Source organism: Conger conger, chromosome 17 (assembly GCF_963514075.1).
Source record: "Conger conger chromosome 17, fConCon1.1, whole genome shotgun sequence".
Classification (NCBI taxonomy): Eukaryota; Metazoa; Chordata; class Actinopteri; order Anguilliformes; family Congridae; genus Conger; species Conger conger.
The window spans coordinates 37,371,418-37,393,091 of NC_083776.1; the positions used below are offsets into that span (position 1 = coordinate 37,371,418).

A 21,674-nucleotide genomic window follows, 5' to 3' on the forward strand; every position below is an offset into this window, starting at 1 on the left:
ATTCTGAATTCTTTGTTTAGACTTCTCTCCGCAGCACCCTGTTTCTGTTCTGAGCTGGTGTTCTGTGCAGGGTTCTGTTCTGAGCTGGTGTTCTGTGCAGGATTATCACTGTTGTAAAATATGGTGGAAGCTGACCTGCAGAGAGCAGGGATACCAGCAGGGGGCAGAAGCGAGTTTTCCCTGCTCTCCTCCCCTCTCCTCCTGGGGCCCTAGCCCGGTGCTGGCTCACAGTGGGAGAGCCCTGGAGAGGAGCTGAGGGCTCGGCCGGCTGGGAATGCTCGGGACCTTACATAAGCGCAGCAGGGAGAGGCGGGAGCCTCAGTCCCAGGGCTAACGGACACCAGCGCGCATCTCAGCTGCAGCGTCTCCAGGGAGCTCCACACCTGCGGCTGGTTAATGAGTCTGCAGAGAGAGCGAGGACACTCCGCTCCGAGGGGCTGAAGTTCAGTCAGGAGAGGGAGAGAGGGGGAGAGACTGAGAAACACAACCTCCTTCAGACCTGGTAGGTGAAACCTGTTGAGGCAGATATTTTATTTTAGTTTCTTTTGGGTTTTTTAACATTATGTCATTGTGGGCCGTTGTTTGAGGTGGCTAATCTGGCTGTAAATCCCTGTTAAATGGGAAAATAGAGTCCTTACTTCCAGCGATGACGTCTGGTGAGAGAAAGAAGTGGGTGGGTTTGTTTCTAATAGGCGGACATTCAGTAGCTTCAAAGTTGGGACGCTGAATAGAGGGTTGGATGATGGTAACACAGAGTTCAACGGCCTCAGTCTGTGCTCCTCATCAACGCCGCTGAAATTACCAATGTTGTTGCTTGAGTTCCGCAGAACAAAACCAAGTGATGTGGGGCATAATGGCCTCTATACATTGTGTGATCACAGTCTGTGCTGTGCATTAGACGGTCTGTTTAACGCACAAAAAAGGGACTGTTGGACTCAAGCTGTTAGAGCCTTTGCCTGATGAATGTGACCAGGCCTGACATCTTTCAGAACTACTGCACTGCTTTCCCCTGCAGTATCCTCCAAACATACCACATGTATGGCATTAAGTTCATTCACCACGTGTAAAATGGTGTGTGGCAACAGGTTAAACACACAGTGTGCAGCAACACGTTAAACACACAGTGTGCAGCAACACGTTAAACACACAGTGTGCAGCAACATGTTAAACACACAATGTGCAGCAACACGTTAAACACACAATGTGCAGCAACACGTTAAACACACAGTGTGCAGCAACACGTTAAACACACAGTGTGCAGCAACACGTTAAACACAGTGTGCAGCAACATGTTAAACACACAATGTGCAGCAACATGTTAAACACACAATGTGCAGCAACACGTTAAACACACAATGTGCAGCAACACGTTAAACACACAGTGTGCAGCAACACGTTAAACACACAGTGTGCAGCAACACGTTAAACACAGTGTGCAGCAACATGTTAAACACACAATGTGCAGCAACACGTTAAACACACAATGTGCAGCAACACGTTAAACACAGTGTGCAGCAACACATTAAACACAGTGCAGCAACACGTTAAACACACAGTGTGCAGCAACACGTTAAACACACAGTGTACAGCAACACGTTAAACACACAGTGTGCAGCAACACGTTAAACACACAGTGTTCAGCAACATGTTAAACACAGTGTGCAGCAACACGTTAAACACACAGTGTGCAGCAACACGTTAAACACACAGTGTGCAGCAACACTTTAAACACACAATGTGCAGCAACACGTTAAACACAGTGTGCAGCAACACGTTAAACACAGTGTGCAGCAACACGTTAAACACAGTGTGCAGCAACACGTTAAACACACAGTGTGCAGCAACACGTTAAACACAGTGTGCAGCAACACGTTAAACACAGTGTGCAGCAACATGTTAAACACACAGTGTGCAGCAACACGTTAAACACAGTGTGCAGCAACACGTTAAACACAGTGTGCAGCAACACTGCTCCTGCGTTCCTCGCGTTGCCGGTTGGTGGGCTAGAGCTCGGGGCTGTGATAATGTGTGATGTATATTCTGTGGAGCCGTATGGCTCAGGATGAAACACAGGCAGACAGAAGGGGTTAAACGCTCTCTCGTCTCCTCGGGGACTTTGGCTAGTGATCCCGGGACCCAGACGTTCTTTGAATTCCATTAAGCTGGAGATCAGTGGAACTCTGAGCTCCGCAGGCCCTGCTTGTAGACCTCCCGGGGAGGTTTAAATCCTGAGACTGAGGGAGAGCTCGGCCTCCCTCTTCTCGAGGCAGGGTGGTCAGACCTGGGGCACGCTACTTCTGTTCCTCCGCATAATTACACAAAAGTCTGGCAGAAGACTCACGTTTCATGAACAGGCAGAACCACTTGTGAATGTAATGAGAAGCACAACAAGCAAAACGCTTTCAGTTCAATCTGCTCATTCATTAACCCCAGTAATGAACCTGAGTGAAGTAAAGGGTGAATCCCTTAAAACACACGTTCACCAAAAAAACTAAATATATGAAAATATTCAGCTGGGCGGGTAGAAGGCTGTGCCGAATGGAATTACCTCCACAGTCAGGAGAGTAGTAAACTGTTTTAAACTGTGCTGAATGGATTTACCTTGACAGTCAGGGGACCAATCACTGCCAGGGATCACACACAGACAATTGCCATATATGGGAAATTAAGTGATGTGTAAGCGAACAGAGAGGGCAAGAGACAAAGTTCAGGTGAATATTTGATATTAAGGAAGTGCAGGTGTAGTTTCTTTTCGCTGATGCTGCTTGGTCCATCTCCACCTCGCCATGAGTTCTCCACTCGTCCTTTCACAGGTTAGTCTGTTTAGCCGGGACTGCGCCCAACGAGAAGCCTTCAGAGAAATACAGCAGACGCAACATCAACCTCAGATAACATTCACACAATGCAGGCAACCTCATATAACATTCACACTATGTAGGCAACCTCATATAACATTCACACTATGTAGGCAACATTGGATAACATTCACACTATGTAGGCAACATCGGATAACATTCACACTATGTAGGCAACATCGGATAACATTCACACTATGTAGGCAACATCGGATAACATTCACCCTACGTCTATATTTTTCCGAAGGTCCACATACGTACAATGTATAGCTGTGTGGCTTGTTTCATGGTAGGTGTGCATTCTGAACATGCTTTAGCATTTGAACCTGACTTGAAGGATTTCAGTGATTTTTGTTTTTAAAGCTCATTGCGAAAACGTGAATCATGCTGTGAATGATTGATTGACACCTGCCCTTGATAATTTGGATGGGGTCGGCGTTGTGTGGTCGATTTAGAGCTCTCTTTGATAATGTGAATGAGTTGGGGTGGTCTACAGTTGGCCATGGAATGGGTATCAACAGGCCAGTTTCATAAGCACACTCACTTTGATGACTGCTGCGATTCTGATGTGGTTTCCCTTCCCGTTAATGCTAAGGTTAGTAAGAATAAGAGTGTGCAAATTTTTTGGGGGATGTGGTTAAGAAATGCAGAGAGGGGAATTAAATCAAATTTTGGGGGAAATTTCAGAGCGTGCGATTCCGTATTATGATTATGTGTGACTAAGAATAAGAGTGTCTGTGAGATGTTTTATGGGAATATGCCCCTGGGTGTGGAACTGTTCTGAAGATATGCACCTCAGCGATAGTGGCGCATAGACTAATGTATCTGGGTGTGACAAATCAAGGAAGTGCAATAAAGGACCGCACCATGAAAAATATGTCATTATTCATTATTTAACTTTTTGGGCAAGATGCCCTTCTTCAGCCTGCCAAACGTAATAAAGCAAAATGGAAGTTCCATCAAACATAACATTTTCACCTGGCACAACCGATAAGCTAAAGTGGTTCATAGTAGAACCAATCACGTGCAAGAACCAGCTGCCAGCAACACTCAAATGAAATGTCAACCCCTCATTAAGTTTTGGCATTAGTGTGTCTGAGGAATCCATTTGTGTCTGGAGGAGGATTATGATAAACCAAGGGTCAGACCCATGGTAGCCGTGGCACTGAAAGACATTGCCCAGCTGGGTCTCCCATTTATGAGCAGAACCACAGGCTATTTTCAGGACACGTAGGGAGTAAGATATCACGATTAACAGCGCAAAGCTGTGCCTCAGGCTACTGCAGTGTAGTTCTGTCTCCAGTTGGTTAAAGTCACCTAAAAGTTGGTAGTGGGTCAGACAGTCCAACGTTTTGCAACACCGCTGTTCATGTTTTTGACATCACAGTAACTTAATTTATATCCCAGAGGAGTAAACAGCGATAAGGCAATAAACGGCAAGCTAAATTCAGGCTTGCCAGTTCCCACTATCAGAAGAGCAAATTACATTATGGTGTCATTTATGGGAGTTGTCCGGGTAAGGAGGTTTGTAATCTGATCTTTGCAGAAAAATGTGCAGTTTCTAAGGAGCTAAAGAGCCATGGACAGGGTTAAAAAGGCCACAGATATGAGAAGAGACAGGATCTACTGAGTGTGTTCACTTCACGTTTTCATAGGAGCACCTGAATGTATCTCTTTGTCTTGAAGCAAATTTTTATTCTCAGGTAGGCTTTGCGTTACTTCATGCGTTACCGAAATCTGAAGCTGAACGGCTATGGCTTTACCTGATGATCGGTCGAGTGAATGATCAGTTATGAAGCTGTCCCTGTAATATCCTTCCCCCCTCTCTCTCTCCCCCTCTCTCCCCTCTGTCTCCCCTCTCTTCCTCTCTCTCTCCCCCTCTCTCTCCCTATCTCTCTCTCCCCCTCTCTCTCCTCTCTCTTCCTCTCTCTCTCCCCCTCTCTCTTCCTCTCCCTCTCTCTCCTCTCTCTCCTTTCTCTTCCTCTCTCTCTCCCCCTCTCTCTTCCTCTCCCTCTCTCTCTCTTTCTCTCTCTCTCCAGGTTTTTCCTGAGACGGGCAGTATGCCAAAAGTTGAAGTCAAAACCCAGGTTTCAAAAGTGCTCAATAAAACCACACCAGGGCTGCAGATATGGAGAGTAGAGGTGAGGACTGCTTTTTAAATGCTGCCACTTCATTATTATAATTAAAAAGAAAATCAGATTTTTCCCCTTTTCTCCAAATTTGGACAATTGTACCCTATCTATACCAATTGGCCATGTTATCAAGTATACACCGCATACATGCGACCACGTCTCCTGGCAGCACGACCGGATCAACGTTCGGAGAGCGACACACCTTCTCAAAGCCACATCGTCTCCAACCGCGACTCTGACTCCGAGGCGATCGGGGCTCTGTTATTGTATGAGTCCTCCCCCCTCCCTCAGAGCGGCGAGCCAATTATGCCACTCCATGTGAGCCGGCCAAACTCAGACCAAGAATTGAACCCCAGTCCTTGCTGTGCAACTGCAATGAACTTACACTTCCAATTTATTCAGTAATTTGTGAGTCTTTTGTCAGGTTTTATAATAATATATGTATGTGGAGAAAGTATATAGCTGTCTCCTGTGACAAATTAAGGGTGTTTAATTTTGTGTTCTTTTGTTTCTCAGAAATTGGAGATGGTTCCCATCCCTGCAAAAATGTATGGCCGCTTTTTTGAAGGGGACAGCTATGTCATTTTACATGTATGTATGAAATGCAGTAACTTTTTAACAACATTGCTAAAAAAAGAAATTCTGGGTGATGGAAGATATGGAGATGAAACTCTGAAACAGCATTAATCTTGAGTCAAACTATCATTTAAAAAAACTATAATTTTTCTTCAAGATTAAATGTAACTGATTTTACATACTTATAGTGTATGCAGTACATTTTTTATTGGAGGTCTTCTTCCTCCAGTTAAAGAGAGACTGTGAACAAACCTATTGCTGAAGAAAGGAACTTGGCTTCTAGACGGACTCATTTCATTCCGTGTCGTTATGTTTATTCATAGACCCGTAAAATTGGCCGAAGCTTCAGCTATGACATCCACTACTGGCTGGGAGGCTGCGCCTCCCTGGACGAGCAGGGCGCGGCGGCCATCTACACCCATCTGATGGACGAGCACCTGGGAGGCGTGGCCGTGCAGCACCGAGAGGCCCAGGGCCACGAGAGCGACGTGCTCCGGGGCCACTTCAAACAGGGCATCATGTGAGCCGCCAGCCCACTGCTGTTCACTACTGTCACTCTGCCAGCCCACTGCTGTTCACTACTGTAACTCTGCCAGCCCACTGCTGTTCACTACTGTAACTCTGCCAGCCCACTGCTGTTCACTACTGTAACTCTGCCAGCCCACTGCTGTTCACTACTGTAACTCTGCCAGCCCACTGCTGTTCACTACTGTAACTCTGCCAGCCCACTGCTGTTCACTACTGTCACTCTGCCAGCCCACTGCTGTTCACTACTGTAACTCTGCCAGCCCACTGCTGTTCACTACTGTAACTCTGCCAGCCCACTGCTGTTCACTACTGTAACTCTGCCAGCCCACTGCTGTTCACTACTGTAACTCTGCCAGCCCACTGCTGTTCACTACTGTAACTCTGCCAGCCCACTGCTGTTCACTACTGTAACTCTGCCAGCCCACTGCTGTTCACTACTGTAACTCTGCCAGCCCACTGCTGGTCACTACTGTAACTCTGCCAGCCCACTGCTGGTCACTACTGTAACTCTGCCAGCCCACTGCTGTTCACTACTGTAACTCTGCCAGCCCACTGCTGGTCACTACTGTAACTCTGCCAGCCCACTGCTGTTCACTACTGTAACTCTGCCAGCCCACTGCTGTTCACTACTGTCACTCTGCCAGCCCACTGCTGTTCACTACTGTAACTCTGCCAGCCCACTGCTGTTCACTACTGTAACTCTGCCAGCCCACTGCTGTTCACTACTGTAACTCTGCCAGCCCACTGCTGTTCACTACTGTAACTCTGCCAGCCCACTGCTGTTCACTACTGTAACTCTGCCAGCCCACTGCTGTTCACTACTGTAACTCTGCCAGCCCACTGCTGTTCACTACTGTAACTCTGCCAGCCCACTGCTGTTCACTACTGTAACTCTGCCAGCCCACTGCTGTTCACTGCTGTAACTCTGCCAGCCCACTGCTGTTCACTACTGTAACTCTGCCAGCCCACTGCTGTTCACTACTGTAACTCTGCCAGCCCACTGCTGTTCACTACTGTAACTCTGCCAGCCCACTGCTGTTCACTACTGTAACTCTGCCAGCCCACTGCTGTTCACTACTGTCACTCTGCCAGCCCACTGCTGTTCACTGCTGTAACTCTGCCAGCCCACTGCTGTTCACTACTGTAACTCTGCCAGCCCACTGCTGTTCACTACTGTAACTCTGCCAGCCCACTGCTGTTCACTACTGTAACTCTGCCAGCCCACTGCTGTTCACTACTGTAACTCTGCCAGCCCACTGCTGTTCACTACTGTAACTCTGCCAGCCCACTGCTGTTCACTGCTGTAACTCTGCCAGCCCACTGCTGTTCACTGCTGTAACTCTGCCAGCCCACTGCTGTTCACTACTGTAACTCTGCCAGCCCACTGCTGTTCACTACTGTAACTCTGCCAGCCCACTGCTGTTCACTACTGTAACTCTGCCAGCCCACTGCTGTTCACTACTGTAACTCTGCCAGCCCACTGCTGTTCACTACTGTAACTCTGCCAGCCCACTGCTGTTCACTACTGTAACTCTGCCAGCCCACTGCTGTTCACTACTGTAACTCTGCCAGCCCACTGCTGTTCACTACTGTAACTCTGCCAGCCCACTGCTGTTCACTACTGTAACTCTGCTGTGAATGTGACAAGCTGACTTCCGTTACTGTAATCCTCTCTCTATTTTGCCTCTGGGGGTCGCTGTAATGCCCGATAATGGGTGAATGGTTACGTGCTAAAAAGGATAAGGGGGTGAACTGTATGTCATGCTATCAATCCATTGTGATCAACTAAAACCTCATATTGTCAGTATATTCCGGTATATTGACTTATTGTTAGAAACACAACATCTGCCCCCTGTTAAGGTCTTTACTCCCATACGTTGACGCGTGATTGGTGACTGTGGCCAGTAGTCCCATAGGGCAAGGTGTAATCAGTGACTGTGGCCAGTAGTCCCATAGGGCAACGGGTAATCAGTGACTGTGGCCAGTAGTCCCATAGGGCAAGTGGTAATCAGTGACTGTGGCCAATAGTCCCATAGGGCAAGTGGTAATCGGTGACTGTGGCCAATAGTCCCATAGGGCAAGGGGTAATCGGTGACTGGCCAGTGGTGTCGTAGGGCGAGCTGTAATCGGTGACTGAATCGTCCAGGAGACGGGGAGGGTTCAGTCGGACCCCCGCTGGTCAGCAGGGCTCCTGTGGACTGCAGGTCCTCCTCTGACCCAGCTCTATGTGGGCAGCAGTATGAACAACCTCTCCCACCAATCAGCACTGGAGATTGCACAAGTGTGTGTGGCTCCTTCCTGTAAACCAAACCTCACATGCTGGTGTTTGCACAATGTGTGTATCGCCAAGTGCTGCACCCGAAATACAGTGGTTTGAGGAAGTCGTGTGTGTAATCAGTGACTGACTACGTTTTGTGTGGGGGCAGCTTCTGCATTCTGTGTCTGAGGAATAGCAGCAGGGCTGGACTCTCCTAGAGAGAGAGAGAGAGAGAGGCCTTCTAACCACAGTGATGTTCTCTCACCCTGCGATGTGTTTGCTCCAGTTACCGACGGGGTGGTGTCGCATCAGCCATGAAGCAGGTGGAGACCAACACCTACAGCGTTCAGAGGCTGCTGCACGTCAAGGGCAGGAAGCAGGTGCTGGCCAGAGAGGTGAGAGGTGCAGGTCTGACTGTGCAATTAGCTCCACCAGCAATCATACAGGCCCCTCCATTACCTCCACCAGCAATCATACAGGCCCCTCCATTACCTCCACCAGCAATCATACAGGCCCCTCCATTACCTCCACCAGCAATCATACAGGCCCCTCCATTACCTCCACCAGCAATCATACAGGCCCCTCCATTACCTCCACCAGCAATCATACAGGCCCCTCCATTACCTCCACCAGCAATCATACAGGCCCCTCCATTACCTCCACCAGCAATCATACAGGCCCCTCCATTACCTCCACCAGCAATCATACAGGCCCCTCCATTACCTCCACCAGCAATCATACAGGCCCCTCCATTACCTCCATCTGCAATCATACAGGCCCCTCCATTACCTCCATCTGCAATAAACTGCACATCAGCCAAACAGTAATTCACCTCCAAGTCAACATGCACATTGGTAGAAATATATTGCATATTTTGTTATGTGTATGTGAGTTCTGTGAGATTGGTTTAGACAGTACATTTATTCTGTGAGACTGGTACTGTAAGTCATGTTTATGTATTATATGATACTGATATGGTGTGTTATTTTGTATGGTTATGGTATGTATATTACATTACATGACATCACATTAATGACACTTGGCAGACACTCTTTTGCAGACAACAAAGTGCAAAGTGCATACCCATAACCAGGGATCAGTGTATTCTGTGATACTGATATGGTGCGTGATGTGGTATGGCTCTGTGATACTGATATGGTGTGTGATTTGGTATGGCTCTGTGATACTGATATGGTGTGTGATTTGGTATGGTTATGGCATGTATTCTGTGATACTGATATGGTGTGTGATTTGGTATGGTGTGTGATTTGGTATGGTTATGGCATGTATTCTGCGTTCAGGTGGAAATGAGCTGGAGCAGCTTCAACAAGGGCGATGTGTTCCTGCTGGACTTGGGGAACCTCATCATTCAGTGGAACGGGCCGAAGAGTAACCGCATGGAGAGACTGAAGGTGAGGAGCAGTCCATGTCCAAGCTCCTCCCTGTCTGAACATCCATTTTATCTCAGTTAATCCCACCACACTGTCTGAATATCCTGCATATCTGTTAATCCCACCTCACTGTCTGAATATCCAGCATATCTCATTTAGTCCCACCTCACTGTCTGAATATCCAGCATATCTGTTAATCCCACCTCACTGTCTGAATATCCAGCATATCTATTAATCCCACCTCACTGTCTGAATATCCACCATATCTCATTTAGTCCCACCTCACTGTCTGAATATCCAGCATATCTGTTAATCCCACCTCACTGTCTGAATATCCAGCACATCTATTAATCCCACCTCACTGTCTGAATATCCAGCAAATCTCATTTAATCCCACCTCACTGTCTGAATATCCATCATATCTCTGTTAATCCCACCTCACTGTCTGAATATCCAGCATATCTCATTTAGTCCCACCACACTGTCTGAATATCCATCATATCTGTTAATCCCACCTCACTGTCTGAATATCCAGCATATCTCAGTTAATCCCACCCCATCCATCCTATATTCTCATGTATTTCATGATCTGATTATCCAGCATATCTTCATTAATATCACCATCTGTGTCTATTATTAATCGACCGGGCGACATGGCTCAGGCAGTAAGAGCAGTCGTCATGGCTCAGGGAGTAAGAGCAGTCGTCTGGCAGTCAGAGGGTTGCCGGTTCGATCCCCCGCCTGGGCTGTGTCGAAGTGTCCCTGAGCAAGACACCTAACCCCCAAATGCTCCTGACGAGCTGGTCAGGGCCTTGCATGACAGCCAATCGGCGTGAGTGTGTGTATGAATGGGTGAATGGAGAAGCATCAGTTGTACAGCGCTTTGGATAAAGGCGCTATATAAATGCTTACCATTTATCATCATATATCAGGTATTAGCATTCTTTTATTTGACACCAGTGCATGTAGGTATACCTTATATGTGCAAGGCCAGTTAATCGGAGGGTTAGGTTCAGGGTCAGGGTTATGGATATGGATATGGTTAGGTTCAGGGTCAGGGTTAGGGTTATGGATATGGTTAGGTAAATAAGAAATATTTATTTCCCAAGTTGTCCCATATTAGGGCCTCTTGGGAAATAAAAGTTTGCACTGGCCATTCAGGGTACTGAAGCCTTTAAGTAGGAAGAATTTGGTCCCTCTTGTGTCGGTGCTCTATGTGCGTTGGTTCAGTCCTCTTGGAAATAGAGTTTGAGGTTTAGGGTTAGGGTTATGGATATGGTTAGGGTTAGGTTCAGGGTCAGGGTTAAGGTTATGGCAGGGTTGGGTTAGGTTCAGAGTCAGGGTTAGGGTTATGGATATGGTTAGGGTCAGGGTTAGGGTTTTGGATATGGTTAGGGTTAGGTTCAGGTTCAGGGTCAGGGTTAAGGTTATGGCAGGGTTGGGTTAGGTTCAGAGTCAGGGTTAGGGTTGTGGCAGGGTTGGGTTAAATGTGACCGTGCGTTCCTCCCTCAGGGGATGGTCCTGGCCAAAGACATCCGTGACCGGGAGAGAGGGGGGCGTGCGCAGGTGACGGTCGTAGAGGGAGAAGATGAGAATTCGTCCGGCGAAGCGATGACGATCATGAAGCAGGTGCTTGGGGAGAGAAGAGACATCAAAGAGGGTGTTCCAGACCAGGTGGTGGATCAGGCACTGAAGCACAGCGTCAAACTATTTCAGTGAGTCGCCCCACTCTTGGTACCTGTCAGATAACTGCCATCTGCAAGCTCACGACCAACATTCACATCAGGATAATACCAATGTAGTCCTCCATGCCCCTGAAAAGGCCTGTATTCATAGAACCTCTCAAGAGTAAAAGAGCTGAATCAGTTTTCCCTTTTAGCGCTAAATAGATATGGTTAGGATGTCCCAGATCAAGGCTCTTATTCTGAAACACTTTAAGAAAATGGCTGCAGATCAGCACTCTTATTCTGACACACTTGATGAGCCAGACCCCAGATCAGCACTCTTACTCTGATATGGTGTTTGATATGGCATGGTTATGGTATGTATTCTGTGATACTGATATGGTGCTTGATTTGGTATGGTTATGGTATATATTATGGTATATATAGACACACTTTACAAGCCTGATCCCAGATCAGTGCTCTTATTCTGACACACTTTAAGAACATGGCTGTAGATCCAAACTCTTATTCTGACACACTTTAAGAGCATGGCTGTAGATCAGCGCTCTTATTCTGACACACTTTAAGAGCATGGGTATAGATCAGCGCTCTTATTCTGACACACTTTAAGAGCATGGCTGTAGATGGTTCCAGGACAGCCTGCCTCAGCCTGCTGCTCTGGCCCTTTCCCCAGAATATCGGACGTGCAGGGGAACCTGGTGATGCAGGAGGTAGGCCTCAGGCCTCTGACTCAAGACCTGCTGAATAACAAGGTGAGTTTCAGCAGTCTAAGAATATAATAGTAACACTTAAAAAATATATATGATAATAATAATAATAATAATAATAATAATAATAATAATAATTTCATATTGCACCCTACTGTATAAAATAGGCCTGACACGTAAAATAAAGATCACTAACGGGAATCCAATGACTTTCTCATTCAGAAACAAATGTATCAACATCATATTTCCCTATTATGAGAAAAAAAGCTTTAAAATATCCACAATCATTGCCTGTACCTCGGTACCCTCTTGCTGTGAGGAGACAGAGTAATTCACTGCCCCACACTGCCATCCTGCAAGTGTAGTCCTCCTCTCTATTGAGAGGAAACACGACAGGGTGTGATAGTCTGTACACAAGTCAAAAGTCAAACTTTGCCTGCACTTTTCACAGCACCCCAGGGAGCTGTGCCAAATTACTCGCATTAACGAGTGTGATCCTCCTACAGTCTGTTTCATGCAGTATTCAGTAAGACCATCATTCTTGTTGATGACAAGTGATCAGTGTTTAAAATCTGTTCCAAGTGAAGAAGTGTGATAACATAATTTTAAACAAACTGACAGGTGTATTACATTTGACTGTGTGTATAATTTACAGTCACTTGCCCTTCCTTAACTGTATCCAGTAAAAAACATGAATAAAGTCACTCTCAGACTCACTCAGTATGTACTTAGACTATAAAAGTTTAGAACCAAGGACATAGTAAAATGAAAAAACAATGTTTTAGAAAACTGGAATATTGTTTACTGACTGGTATTCATGAACCTAAATAATGCCACTGCTCACTGTATCAGATAAACAATTACATGCATTATTAGAAAGGCAAACATATTTAATGTACACAAAGAACGGACTGATGAAAAACTCCCATAGGTCCTGGGCTGTGACCTTTGACCTGCTCGTGACTTATCCCAATGGGTGGACCCCGTTCTACCCATAAATTGCAAAATAAATTAGTTTTCTGACTACACTCACACAGTCATAACACCCATGTTTTGAAAGATACATTTTAATAACCAATACCAATCCTCTCCATTATGCAGGACTGCTTCCTGTTGGACCAGGAGGGCACCCGGATCTTTATTTGGAAAGGAAGGAGGGCTTCTAAAACAGAGAGGTTTGAATCTGTGGAGAAAGCAGAGGTCAGAACCGTCTCCTCCTTATCCCTGTAGACCAGGGGTGTCAAACTGAATTCCCAGGGGGCCACAGTGTCTGCAGGTTTTTGTGGTTTCCATTCAATCAGCTGCCAATTAAGGCCTTGAGAACAAGGCGCGTGGATACTTTAACCAATCAATGACTTGAATTAAACCACGGGTGCCCAGAACACCCCAAAAACCAGCAGACACTGTGGCCCTCCAGGACTGGAGTTTGACACCTGTGCTGTAGACAAAACCAGGAGCACAACAGAACAATGTTCCAATAAATCGATTGACTGCAGTTTGTTTTGTTTGCAGTCCCCATTTTAGAGCATTGTATTATATTCAGATTAAATAGCATTGTACTGTGATCACTCAACCAAGTGGAAATGTAATGCAATCTAACATACTCAGCTAACAACTGAAAGGTATAGCACTGCAGGTGACTGTCATTGTGTCCATGAATAAGAGAACCATTGGTCTAGATTTTCTAGAGTCCTGTTGAGCACTGCTCGACAGAAAGATGATGTTAGTTTAAACACACTGTGAATGTGATACTGGGGATATGGAACAAACCCACACGCAGCGCTCAGCAGGAAGCTCTCTTTCTCCCGCAGATGTACAAGAAGGCGAAGGGCTACCCTCCCTACACATATGTGGAGGTGGAGAATGATGGTGCGGAGTCGGCCGTGTTCAGGCAGCTGTTCCAGCGCTGGACCATGAACGAGCACAGCCTGGGGCCTGCCATGTCCCACAGCCCCGGGAAGATAGGTGTGCAGAGCACTGAACACTGCACACACACTGAACACTGAGCAAACTGAACACTGCACGTGCACTGAACACTGAGCATAGACTGAACACTGCACAGAGCACTGAACACTGTGCAGAGCACTGAACACTGCAAGCACACTGAGCACTGAAAATAGACTGAACACTGCACACACACTGAACACTGAGCATAGACTGAACACTGCACGTGCACTGAACACTGCGCATAGACTGAACACTGTGCAGAGCACTGAACACTGCAAGCACACTGAGCACTGAAAATAGACTGAACACTGCACACACACTGAACACTGAGCATAGACTGAACACTGCGCAGAGCACTGAACACTGAGCATAGACTGAACACTGCGCAGAGCACTGAAGGGGTGGCCTGTAGCGTAGTGGTTAAGGTAAATGACTGGGACATGCAAGGTCGGTGGTTCTAATTCCGGTGTAGCCACAATAAGATCCGCACAGCCGTTGGGCCCTTGAGCAAGGCCCGTAACCCTGCATTGCTCCAGGGGGGATTGTCTCCTGGTTAGTCTAATCAACTGTACGTCGTTCTGGATAAGAGCGTCTGCCAAATGCCAATAATATATAATATATATATAGACACTGAGCATAGTTTGAAGACTGCGCAGAGCACTGAACACTGTGCAAACTGAACACTGCGCATAGACTGAACACTGTGCACAAATGGAACACTGCACACACACTGAACACTGAGCATAGTCTGAAGCAACCTATAAAACAGCAGGCCCTCCAGGACTGGAGTTTGACTCATGTCACATAGGCCTTCCACAAAGGAGAATCTAGACTAAATGTCCATAATTACTGAATAAAACCTGAATCTATGTGATGAGCTCTGCCATAACTAAATGCAAGTTGGTGCTGCTGTCTAATCTGAAGCCATTAACACTGCACATGTACATTGTACATTAACACTGCACATTAACACTGCAGCCAAGGTGGAGCAGGTCCGGTTTGATGCCACCACTATGCATGCACGGCCTGACCTGTCTGCGCAGCAGAGAATGGTGGATGATGGGAGCGGTGAAGTTGAGGTGAGTAAGTGTTCTGTGAATAAAATCGTTCTGGTTGTTCTGCAGGTAAGTTTACAGGTAGGCGATGTATGATCAGCTGATGGATATCTAAAAGTAAAATGTACAAAACATGTATAGCTAAGTATTCAGCAAAATGTATAACATATTCACTAAATGTATAAAAATGTAAGGTGAATATTTTGCTAAATGAAGAATTTTGCTAAATGAAGACGTATTAAATATTAACTGAATATTTAACTGACTGTGAGTAAAACCTAGCAAAGTTCTGCAATTAAAACCTAGCAGAGTTCTGTAAATAAAACCTAGCAGAGTTCTGTAAATAAAACCTAGCAGAGTTCTGGAAATAAAGCCTAGCAGAGTTCTGGAAATAAAACCTAGCAGAGTTCTGCTATTAAAAGCTAGTAGAGTTCTGCTATTAAAACCTAGCAGAATTCTGCTATTAAAAGCTAGGCTTTAGCACAGCAGTGGTGCACAGCTAAGGCATCATTTGCATGAGGGAGCAGCATGTCTACAAGCTTGTCCGTGTGTTGTATAGCAGATGATATTTAAGCGTCTGACTCACACGTCTCTATTGACAGGTGTGGAGGATCGAGGACAGTGACCTGGCTCCAGTAGATAAGAAATGGCTGGGGCACTTTTATGGGGGAGACTGCTATCTCATTCTGTACCAGTATGAGGTCAGCGGCAGGGTGCACTACATTCTGTACATTTGGCAGGTCAGTATCTCTTACCCCTACCCCACCCCTACTGCACCCCTCTATCACCCGTACCCCACCCCTACCACACCCCTCTATCACCCCTACTGCACCCCTCTATCACCCCTACCCCTCCCATACTGAAAATTTTCTCATGTCAAAAACACACCCATGCAAGCATTTACCTTTCCTTCAATGTCATTTCCCATGAAGGCTGTGAAATGGGAAAGATATGTATTGCAGTTCCTCAGAAGGTTATTCAGCTTTATGTCAGCTCATTGCAATTCCTCAGCAGCTGCGGCTCAAATCGTTGAGGTTCTGCTTTTTTAATGTCAAACCCAGGGCGACCATGCAAGCAACATAGAGCTGGCTGCTTCAAACTACCAAGCCGATGTTCTGGACCAGCAGTACAATGGTGAACTGGTCCAGGTGCAAGTGCCCATGGGCAGGGAGCCCATGCACCTATTGGCCATCTTCAAGGGGAAAATGATTGTCTACGAGGTATATTATTGTGTTCATGTATTAATTATCAAAGGACAGTTAGCACAAGTAATCATTGAAACAATCACATGGTAGTAACCTCTGCATCGTGCAAGATAATTTCCTAGGGAAAGTCCCTAGGGTCTCCCCCTTACCAGAAGTTTATGCGTGGTCTTTGCTGAAGTAACTTTCCTGCTCTTCTCAGTTCAACAAAATATCACCAGCACAGTGCCCTTCTGTTAAGCACAAATAAGGGTCTAGTGACTCAGGGATTTCATCAGTGTGAAGTATGTGCGAACATGACGAATGGTGAAATGGCCTAAGGTGTCATTCCTCAGTTGCCCAGAGGTGGTGCTGTTTATTATTATTATTATAGTTATTATTATTTACATAGTGCTTTAAATGGTAAATGGTTGGCATTTATATAGCACCTTTATCCAAAGCGCTGTACAATTAATGCTTCTCATTCACCCATTCATACACACACTCACACACCAACGGCGATTGGCTGCCATGCAAGGCACCGACCAGCTTGTCAGGAGCATTTAGGGGTTAGGTGTCTTGCTCAGGGACACTTCGACACACGACTGCTCTTACTGCCTGAGCCAATGAGACGACTGCTCTTACTGCCTGAGCCATGTCGCCCCAGTTAAGGCTGCTCATTCACTCACAATACTGCTATGCAAGACACCAATCAGCTCATCGGCAGCAATAGGGGGGTTAGATGTCTTGTTCAGGGACACTTCGACACTCCCAGGGTTAGGGCTCCAGCCGGCAACCCCCCTACTGCCCGACAGCCTCTCTTACCCGCTGAGCTAACGTGTAAACCTGCCTGTACCTGCCCCCCCCAGGAGGGGAGCTCCCGGGGGGGCTGCACAGAGCGCCAGCCCAGCGCCCAACTCTTCCACATCCACGGCACCAACGAGTTCAACACCCGCGCCATCGAGGTGCCCGCTCGCACGTCCTACCTCCACTCTAACGACGTGTTCGTGCTCCAGACCGATAGCTGCTGCTACCTGTGGTACGGGAAGGTGAGGCTGCAGAACTTCTCCCTCCCTCGGTTTGCTCTTCACGTCACATTTACATAGCCATTTAGCAAACAGTCTTATCCAGAGCGACTTCCACAGTTCCACAGTTTACATGCCGTCACCTACAGTCTATGATACAGCGAGTTGTTTTCTGGGGCCATTCAGTACCTGTTGCACTCTAGAGATAGGAATCTTGCTCAAGGGTACAACAGCCATTCCTTATCTGGAAACTGAACCTACAGCCTTTGGGTTTTGGGAGTAGTCCTCGAAACATCATGTTCCACCGCCACTACCCCAGAAACAGGACAGTGTGTGCCTGTCTTACTGAATAAAATATCTTTTTTTATTTTTTTATACCATATACAACACACACCACAGTCCACATACAGACAACACTAAGTTATGATATGTCTGCTCTATTTGACAAGATAACAAGGAGAAACTAAGAAAAAACTGACTATCAAATGAAACAAACATGGGATTAAATGGGAGGAGGGGATTAGGGTGATTTTATATAGAATCTTATGAAATGTCTTCTTCCTGATGCTTTAGCGATCTCCGCTCCAGCTCATCCTGATCTCAAATCTGTAGCACCTTTTTCCATGTTACCTCGTATAACTCCTCTTTCTTCCTTTCTGTCACTATAATCTTCTCCAAATTTAAATAATATTTCATTAAGTGCTGCCATTCTATAATTTTTGGTACTGTACTATCTTTCCACTTCTTTAAAATAATCTTCATAACTGCTGAGGAAAAAACAATTATCCTCACTTGCGTTTTACTTAGTTCAGGATTATCCTTAATCTCGTTAAGTAAGCATGATGTTGTTGCTTTTGCTTATTCCTTTGCACACAAAATGAGTGGAATAAGGAATCCCTGAATGAAATAGCTAAAGTGAAGGTCAGGAAGAAGCTTCACACAAACCTCTGCTCTGAAATAATTCAGACACACACAATTTGGCCATTCATGGAAGGAAATGCACACCCCAGTATGAAGTAGATGCAGTGAATAAAGTGAAATGTACCTTGTTTTGAGCGAATACTTGGCTCACATGTTAAAGCCCTTTAATGCATGCCTCGTGGTTGATTATCCCTGACACATGAGGTATGTGTGATGTCTCTCTGTAGGGTTGCAATGGAGATGAGAGAGAGATGGGGAAATCTCTGGCAGACACCATCTCCAGGAGGGAGAAGCGTGTGACGGCTGAGGGCCAGGAGCCGGATGAGTTCTGGCTCAGTCTGGGGGGAAGGTCCCAGTACCCCAACAGCAAGAGGTACGGCAGACCTCCGAGGAGAACGCCCTGTCCCAGCTGCTGGGCCTCTGATTGGTTCTCATCTCTAACCCTTCCAATCTCTGCCAATGTTAAGGCTGCACGACGAGACTCTCTACATCAGTCCCCGCCTCTTTGAGTGCTCCAATCAAACCGGTGTTTTCACCTCCACGGAGATATCCAACTTCACCCAGGAAGACCTGGATGAAGACGATGTCATGCTTCTGGACATCTGGGACCAGGTGAGACCTCAACAGGTCCTTTTAAACAGCATCAGTGTGTCTTTTAGGTAAGCAATAGTGTCTATGAAAAGTGTGTGATTGGCTGCTCGTTTTCCAGGTTTTCCTGTGGATCGGCAGGGGAGCCAATGAGACGGAGAAGAAGCAGGCTTTCCTGAAGGCACAGGACTACCTGCGCAACCACCCCGCAGGGCGAAATGTCAACACCCCCATCGTCCTGGTCAAACAGGAGTTTGAGCCCCCGACCTTTACCGGATGGTTCCCAGCCTGGGACCCCTATGTGTTCCGCGTGAGTACCCACTTTTCTGGGACATCCGGAATTGAGGGTCACCAATGTGGGGTGCGTTCTCAGTGGGAAGCTCGAGGTCGAGTGAAACTATAGGAGCAGGAGTGCTGAAATCAGACCTGTTACTGTGTGTCAAATTTATCCGATTTTTATTTATTTTAATATATGAAAATATATATCTGAATGGCCCTCTGTAGGCGCCGTCTTCCCAAAAAGGTTACACGCATTTAGAACTGCAAATATTTTATTGGAATTCTCTACTGGAATTTCTTTCAAACATGGCATAGTGCGCTTCTAGAAACTTTGTGGTCACTGCTTCACTCTGTAGGGTTCATCAATTCTGCTAAGAAATGTTGCATGGTAATTATTATGAATGTTGTGCTAATGTCCACTTTGTCTTGCGTCTTCAGAGCAGGAAGACGTACATGCAACTGAAGGCCGAACTGGGAGACAGCAGAGACATCGTCAAAATCACCATGGTGAGCCGCCGCCTCTCACTCAGTGAATCACACAGATAAGAGGGCTCTCTGGCCGGCATTAGAGATTTACGACAGGGCGTTTTATGGCACGTGCTCTCCGTCTCCAGGACATGACGAGGCTGAGCCCGACCAGGGAGCCGGTGGCCCTGATGAGGGAGCCGCGAGGCCCCTCCGCCCTGCCCACCTTCCCCGCCCACAAGCTGGTGAACCAGCTGGCCGAGGACCTGCCCGAGGGTGTGGACCCCACCAGGAAGGAGGTAAAACCGCCCGTCCATCACGTGCCCCGTGGGGGATCGGGTGGACTGACTCCTGAAAAGGCGGTCATGAAGCCTGGCGTGAACCCGTGTCCCCTCCCTCTCTTCCATGTGCACTTTTAATGTGTAAAAGTGGAGCGTGCTGGTTAATAATCTGCCTCCCTGGGCTGCAGGAGTACCTCTCCGGTGAGGACTTTGCTCTCGTCTTGGGCGTTTCCCGCCTGGACTACTATGCCATGCCCGACTGGAAGCAGAAGCAGCTGAAGAAAGAAAAGGGTTTGTTTTAGGAGGAGAGGAGGCTCACTCAGCTTCCATTTTCCCCCCTGCATCAGATAAACCTGCAACACTCAACTAATACAGATTTCTTTAAAGTTCTAGATTGCCAAGTTGTTTGCTTACCATTAATTCCACCAGTATGTGCTTTTGTATTTACAATGAGGGTAACTTGTATCAAACATACTGAAGGAATCGTAGGTGCCAATAGAATATAAAGTCATGGATTATTTTATGTGGAATTTAACTATTTCTTTGAATGGGAATTAGGTTGCGGTTTTGTGAAACTGCAATTTTATGCACAGCACCATTTACAACTCATGACAGCTGGAATTCTAGACCTAGTCTGAAAGCTATTCCCCTGGACCATTGTATGGCCTTATGTGCCTTAATTTGCCACTGAATACATGATCTTATGCACTTAATGTGAGCACTAATATTATCTTCCTTAATTATGACAGTAGTGATATTCAGGATGCTTTTTGAGTATTATACGTATTTTGATACTGAAAACACTTGTTATATGAAATATCTATTACTAGATTTTTTATTTTGTCATATTCTTTGGAATAAAACACAATTTAAAGATTAATATATAAAAGTTTTTATCAATCACTCCAGCAATAATGTTGAAAGGTAGGCAATAAAATAACATCCAGAGCTTCACATTGTCCTTTGTCTGACTTTTCTATGATTTAGATTCTACATGACAACACAATGGATTTACACTAAAAACCAAATAAATCTTCACAAAGGTTTGGGGCTTGCACAATTAAACAGTGGAGGTATTTTACCACTGTTTGACTGAATAATGGCATGCGTGCTTGTAATGAAAAGGTAACTTTGTTTATCGCAGTGGAGCCCTTTAGATTAATCTCTCTCTGGCTGGTGATAACAGAAACGTGTTTCCTAGCAATGTTCAACTCCGCAGGGACTGACTTACACCAGTCATAAACATGCACAACCCACTCCTCACTCTACACAGACTGCAAATCTTACACTATCTGTACACCAGCCATAGACATGCACAACACCCTCCTCTGATAAAAACTGAAAAAACGTTCCACTTTTCATTTATCTGTCCAGGGAATAATCCAGATGCTAATAATCCAATGACCCTGAGCATTGATGTTTTTCTTGGTTAGCAGTGGTTTCTGCCTTGATACTCTCCCATGAACCCCATCTTTGCACAGTCTCTTTCTTATTGTGGAGTCATGAACACTAACCATAGCAGAGGCTAGAGAGGCCTGCAGTTCTATGGATGTTCTTCTGGGATTTTTTGTGATTTACTGTAGTCATCACTACACCCTTTGAGAAAATTTGGGTGCCAGCTACTCCTAGGAAGTTTCACTGTTCCAATTCTTTTCCATTTGGAGATAATGGTTCTAGTTGTGGTTTGTGTCTAGTCCCAGCGCCTTAGAAATGGCTTTGTAATCCTTTGCAGACTGATATACGGTATTTCAGCAACGTTTTTTGTTGAAATTCTCTTCTGGAATTTCTTTTGAAAATGGCC

General features: G+C 46.1%; 1 protein-coding gene across 3 annotated transcripts; it reads left to right on the forward strand.

Annotated features, from left to right (window-relative positions):
• The first annotated feature begins 89 nt into the window (after positions 1 to 89).
• Positions 90 to 20,827, forward strand: vil1 (villin 1). Of its 3 annotated transcripts, none has more exons than XM_061226491.1 (20): positions 90 to 502; positions 4,895 to 4,996; positions 5,504 to 5,578; positions 5,887 to 6,083; positions 8,635 to 8,743; positions 9,650 to 9,760; positions 11,252 to 11,454; positions 12,098 to 12,176; positions 13,233 to 13,331; positions 13,943 to 14,096; positions 15,057 to 15,157; positions 15,736 to 15,873; positions 16,195 to 16,353; positions 17,184 to 17,363; positions 18,488 to 18,633; positions 18,728 to 18,872; positions 18,970 to 19,158; positions 19,566 to 19,634; positions 19,742 to 19,891; positions 20,062 to 20,827. In XM_061226491.1, exons 2-20 carry the CDS (start codon positions 4,916 to 4,918, stop codon positions 20,173 to 20,175), a joined length of 2,499 nt encoding a protein of 832 aa, XP_061082475.1. In that variant the 5' UTR covers positions 90 to 502; positions 4,895 to 4,915; the 3' UTR covers positions 20,176 to 20,827. The 3 variants fall into 3 exon arrangements, with proteins under 3 accessions (XP_061082475.1, XP_061082476.1, XP_061082477.1); XM_061226492.1 differs by lacking the exon at positions 90 to 502 and adding an exon at positions 4,423 to 4,558; XM_061226493.1 differs by lacking the exons at positions 90 to 502; positions 4,895 to 4,996 and adding an exon at positions 5,348 to 5,395.
• The last annotated feature ends 847 nt before the right edge of the window (positions 20,828 to 21,674 follow it).

Bases quoted from the DNA above. Each gene is read 5' to 3' on its own strand.
- vil1 (XM_061226491.1), top strand. From the start codon at position 4,916: ATGCCAAAAGTTGAAGTCAAAACCCAGGTTTCAAAAGTGCTCAATAAA. The intron at 9,761-11,251 runs GTGAGGAGCAGT...TTCCTCCCTCAG, and splicing joins ACCGCATGGAGAGACTGAAG to GGGATGGTCCTGGCCAAAGA. The intron at 16,354-17,183 runs GTATATTATTGT...TGCCCCCCCCAG, and splicing joins GGAAAATGATTGTCTACGAG to GAGGGGAGCTCCCGGGGGGG.